Raw genomic sequence first — 6000 nt, forward strand, 5'->3', positions numbered from 1 at the left:
TTTTAATATTAATTGGATAAATATTTATAGATTTCATTTATTAATTTACATATATAAATGAGTCATATTTGAATGCTATCATTGAACTGATTCAATTAAAAAAATTTAATGGTTAAATTTCTCATAATCTGTCAATAGAAATTTCTCAAAAAGAGGTTTAATAGTTTTCTTTGGTCCAAGATTGTCATAGTAATTAACTAGTTATTTGTTATGTTTTAATTTTGGACACTTAATGATTTAGAGCACTTGTTAAATGGATATTAGACATGATTAAATATATGTAGAATTAATGATCAATCAAAAAGGAATCCATTAACTCTTGATAATGATTTTGGGTTCTATGAAAATTTATATCCCGACCAAGAAAATTAGATGAAAGAAGAAATAATTTTCTTAAATAATTGTAAGTTAACTCGACAATACTTTAGAGTTAACCTAGAGGAATAAATTATTATACTATTCTTCTAATATTTATTGAAAATAAAACACTACTTCATATTAGTTGGGTGTTAAGGAGTATTACTCGATGTTTATCTCGATTAGTATATTGATTAATATATTGTCGACTTAGTATTTAACATATATGATCACACCCAAACGAGTATTTTGATATCTATTAAAAAAATTATTTTAATATTTGATGATTAATTAAATTAGATAATTTAATGTAGTCAAATGATTACTTAATTTCCTAAGTGAAATATCATTGTATTATTTGCCAACACTAAAAATATAAAATAATATAAATAACTTTCTTCCTTAGTGGATCTTAGGTTTGAAAAAATTGTTACACACAAACATATTTAACTAAGTTGACATTACAACAAACCTATGTTTATTGTGATTCCAACTAAGCTGACATTACAACAAATAACATCCAAGAGCAACAAATGCCAAATTCCTTAAATTATAAAAGAAAAAAGATACAAGAGGATCATGGGGGGACAAAAAAACAAATCCATGAGATAGCAAAAAATCAACTTAATTATGGGATAATTTTTCACAAATAAAAGTTATGTACTGTGATCTATAAGAGATTAATCTATCTAGGCACGTGTTTTCCTTACTAAAAATATGAAATTTGCATGAGAGGATTCATATTTTTAATATCTGTCTTTAATTTTTATAGATAAAAAATAAATAAACAAACTCTCTTAGTGTAAATTTGAAATGTACCCAAATTAATTGATATTTTTTTCAAGAGGTATCGATAGATTAGCATGTGCAAGCTGGATTTCAAAAGCAAACTTCCAAATCATGAACATGTCCTTAGTTTATTATTCGAGCATCTCTAAAAACAACAAAGGTTTAAACTTAGGCATCCTCTCAAGTATAAATTTAAGATGTGTCTCAATAAATTTGATCTTTTTTCAAACACAAGTTTCTGGTTTAACGATTGTTTGTTGTGTCATAATATTTTTCAAGTGCAAAAAATATCAATTGGTAAATACTCTCTTCTCTTGAAATGCGTGATTTTTTTATATTATCAATTTATAGTAAATATTAATAAACTTATTCTACATGTTTATTCGTTAATTAGATAACAATATAAAATTAAAATTATTTACGCTGTTGTTATATCGCATTTAAAGACGGATAACTTTTTGAAGCACACATTTAAAAGTTGCCGAATTAAATTAACAATTTTTTCGAGAGCATATGTTTGATTTTTTTCAAACACAATCCTCAAAATCATGAACATTGTCATCAATTTTCTTGTTTGCTTGTGGTTAAGTCACCAAAAATGCTGAGCAACAACTTTGTGTTGTGAACTTGTGATACACTAAATTTTTCATGTGCAAAAAATAAAACAATACAAATTGGGAATTTACACAATTAAACTAACATTTTTTTCAAGAGGCATCCAAGTTGATTTTCTCACACAATCCTCCAAATCATGAACATCAGTACTCGCATTTGAAAATTGTTTAACTAGTCATATTGTTTCGAAATAATGAACATCCAATTTGAAATTTGTTGTACTCCCATCGTTACATTAACAAATTCAATAGCTGTCCGCGTTGTGATTTACTAACCTTTTTTACGTAGAAAAGATACAAGTTATTATTATGTTCAATATTTCCTTCCCTTAAACAAGGGAAGTTTTAAATCTCCCAGCCTGTTGAAGCACAAATTTGAAATGTGCAGAATTGGAAATATTTTCAATTGCCATCCCATCGGGGATATTAACAACAATTGGCACGATCATGGTTGGGAATTGGGACTCGTTTAGCTCCGCAAGCAGCAAACGACAGATCCAAGTGACCGTTTGAATTCAAATTCAAACAATCAAAACCCAAAAGCTTCGAATTCCCTGCTGACGTGGTCGCAGCAGCCAATCAGATCCCTCAAGCGCAGGGGCGCTGTTAAAACCAATTTTGAAAACATAGGCAGCAGTGGGGCCCACACGTGCGTCCCCCGCTCCTTACCCAAGCCCAATCCTACGGCCCAGATATGCTCCCTTCCCCCATTTCAAACCTTTCCTTTTCCCCGCCTCATTATTTAATTATATATATTAAACTCAGTTTATTACACTCGCATTCATTTCTCTCTCTCCCTTTTCTCTGCTAAAGAAGTCTCGAAAACAAAGAAGCAAACGAAACTAAAGCACAAAAGACAGTAACGCTGTCTTCCTTGCTTCGTTCTTGAATAAGAGAGAATTCAAAATGTCGACCCAGAATCGTCGTTCGTCGTTTTCGTCCTCAACGACGTCGTCCTTGGCCAAACGCCATGTATCCGCCTCAACGACGTCGTCGTCTTTGGCCGCTCCTGCAAACATGGCCAAGAAGCGTCCTCCTCTCTCCAACCTCACCAACACCGTTGCTCACCGCAACTCTTCCTCTTTGGTATTAATTCATTCACCCTTTTAATTGCGATTTCACAAAATGCATAACAAAGAAAAATCTCAAAATCAGTAACTAACTGTTCTTGCGAATTTTGCATTGCTAGGTTCCATGCGCAGCTAAATTTGCCAAGACCAAGAAAGAGGTTGTTCCGGCGTGTTCAGGGAACAAAAGACCAACATTGGCGAATGTTAAACCCACTGGCGCAGCTATTTTTCCGAAGGCTAATTCTTTCCCTGTAAGGGATGAAGCTCCTCCTCCGGTTGCCACCGTTACTGTTCCGGCTCCGGTGGTGGATGTTTCACCTAGTAAATCAGATGCAATGTCGGTTTCTATGGATGAGTCAATGTCTTCTTGTGACTCCTTCAAGAGCCCTGACATTGAATATGTGGACAACATCGATGTTGCAGCCGTTGATTCAATTGAGAGGAAAACATTCAGCAATCTCAACATCTCTGATTCTACAGAAGGTTTCTTTTTTTCCCCCACATTTGCTAGAAAATAATAATTATTTGGTCATATCTATAAAATAAATTAATGTCTTCTAATGTAGTGATATTGATTGATATGTTTGCAGGGAACATTTGTAGTAGAGACATACTTGTTGAGTTGGAGAAGGGAGAAAATTTTGTCAATGTTGATAATAATTACGCGGATCCTCAGCTCTGTGCAACCTTTGCTTGTGATATCTACAAGCACCTTCGTGCATCTGAGGTAAAGCTAAGCTACATTTGAACTATTAAAGTGTTATCTGTTGTTATAATTTTTTCATGACCAGAAAACATGCCAAACGTAGCTATTAGTATTAGTATAATTATTGTTTTAAGTAGTCTTATCGTTTCCAATTTTTGAAATCTTAGGCAAAGAAAAGGCCTTCCACAGACTTCATGGAGAGAATTCAGAAGGAGATAAACCCCAGCATGCGTGCTATATTGATTGACTGGCTTGTGGAGGTAACTAATGTTTGTTGATAGCTAACACATGTTAAATTCAGAAGTGTTAACATTATTATATTGCAAATGGGGACATCCAAGTAATATTTTATTGTTGGGAACATCATTGTTCAAATTATAGTTCAGTATTACACCTCATTGTGTGTATATGGCTATATGCTAATCTCAATTTCTAATTGCAGGTGGCTGAAGAGTATAGACTAGTACCTGATACATTGTATTTGACAGTAAACTACATTGATCGGTATCTTTCAGGGAATGTGATGAACAGACAAAGGTTACAATTACTTGGTGTTGCCTCCATGATGATTGCCTCGTAAGGAAGCTAACAAGCCCCTCTTGATTTTTCTAATTGATGGGTTTTTTACCATTTTTCTTTCTAGCATTGATTTATAAATGCATGAATGCAGTAACGATATTTGGTTTTATGTTCTTGTTGGCAGTAAATACGAGGAAATTTGTGCGCCTCAGGTGGAGGAATTTTGTTACATAACTGATAACACATACTTCAAAGAAGAGGTTTGGGTTGAATTCTCTTGCGGCTTCAAGTTATATTTGTTTATGTATGTATTTGAGGTGCACATATCTCAAGCAAAATCATTCGATGCAGGTTTTGCAGATGGAATCTGCTGTCTTGAATTTTCTCAAGTTTGAAATGACAGCCCCAACAGTAAAATGTTTCTTGAGGTAGTAGTTAACAAATAACTATGAGATTGACCGTCTGAAGTTCTTTGAAACAATTCTAATGCAAAACTTTTTTCTTTGTTGATATGCTTTACAGAAGATTTGTACGTGCAGCTCAAGGAGTCGATGAGGTATTATCCTCTCTTCAGTTGGATTTTTATGCATCTGTGTAATAGGAAATGTTCAAACAATGTTGGACCATTTTGTCCAAACACGTATATTGACCATTTTGTTGTTTGTTCTTGTACTGCATTTATTTATATTGTGACTGCACATAATTATTATTACTAAGAATTCCATTTCTGAAGTATTGCCCCCATTTTTTCCGTGGTTTTTCAGGTCCCTTCCCTACAACTAGAGTGCTTGACAAACTATATTGCCGAATTGTCTCTCATGGAGTACAGTATGCTTGGTTATGCTCCATCACTTATAGCCGCTTCTGCAATTTTCCTGGCCAAATTCATACTTTTCCCTTCAAAGAAACCATGGGTATGTTGCTAATAACAAAGAATTATGTGGCACCAACTTGTTGGTATTTTATGTTTCGGTAAACTTGACTTGAGTATTTTTATTTTTTGCAACAGACTTCCACATTACAGCATTACACGTTGTACAAGCCTTCTGATCTGTGTGTTTGCGTGAGGGATCTTCACCGTCTTTGTTGTAACAGCCCCAATTCTAATTTGCCTGCAATTAGGGAGAAATACAGTCAGCACAAGGTAAACACTTGCCCTCATTGCCTCTTATACAAGAGGGGACTCTACCTTTACTCCTCCTCCCGTAATTGCCAATATTTGTTTCTCATATAAGTTATTTGTGTTTCAGTACAAATATGTGGCCAAGAAGTACTGCCCTCCTTCAATACCCCCAGAATTTTTCCAGAATTGAGCAGAGATGACAGTCTAATTTTTGGTTGGGATAGGCTTAGATTGATATAACTTCTTGTCTCCAGAGAAGATGCTTCTCTTACACTGTACAATGTAGTGGCCAACCAACCCTTCCATCTCAATTAGAATTCTTGTATCTGCTTTTATTGACGTGCATACTCTTATGCCCACAAATTCACAAAAAAATAACGCTTCAAGAAGCAACTTGTATTATTAGCTAAGCTACTGCTTCAGTAGCATCATTAATGGCTAAAAGGAGCCAACGCCTAATTTTTTTTTCCAATTTATCTACTCCAGCAATAGTTTCTTGGTGTATTACCCTAGTATGCATTTTGGGTGGTTCTCCACTTATAATCATCACCAACCTTATTAACACAAATTATGAGGCAAACCTTGATTGGAAATTGGAAAATAATATTAAAAGCGCCTCTGTAATCATCACCAACCTTTATTTGACATGGGAGTGCTTTGTTAAAGTTTGGTCCAATTGATAAGAAAAGACAAGCCTTGTATTTTATATGGATGTGGGTTCAAACTCAATCACTGATGTGTGGACTTTATTGGTAAGAAATTTGTAATTATCAAACTTACTTTCCTTTGCCCCAATGAGTTTCCTAAACTCTCTCCCATCAA

At 34.1% G+C, this 6000-nt stretch overlaps 1 protein-coding gene across 1 annotated transcript; it reads left to right on the forward strand.

Annotated features, from left to right (window-relative positions):
• Nucleotides 1-2540: 2540 nt before the first annotated feature.
• On the forward strand, nt 2541-5681 carry LOC114415440 (cyclin-A1-1-like). The gene is made up of 11 exons (XM_028380113.1): nt 2541-2846; nt 2950-3313; nt 3421-3557; nt 3704-3796; nt 3979-4112; nt 4240-4315; nt 4407-4483; nt 4578-4611; nt 4820-4969; nt 5065-5199; nt 5306-5681. The coding sequence occupies exons 1-11, from the start codon at nt 2667-2669 to the stop codon at nt 5366-5368; spliced, it is 1443 nt and encodes a 480-aa protein (XP_028235914.1). The 5' UTR covers nt 2541-2666; the 3' UTR covers nt 5369-5681.
• Nucleotides 5682-6000: the final 319 nt, after the last annotated feature.

This window comes from Glycine soja, chromosome 6 (assembly GCF_004193775.1).
Source record: "Glycine soja cultivar W05 chromosome 6, ASM419377v2, whole genome shotgun sequence".
NCBI lineage: Eukaryota > Viridiplantae > Streptophyta > Magnoliopsida > Fabales > Fabaceae > Glycine > Glycine soja.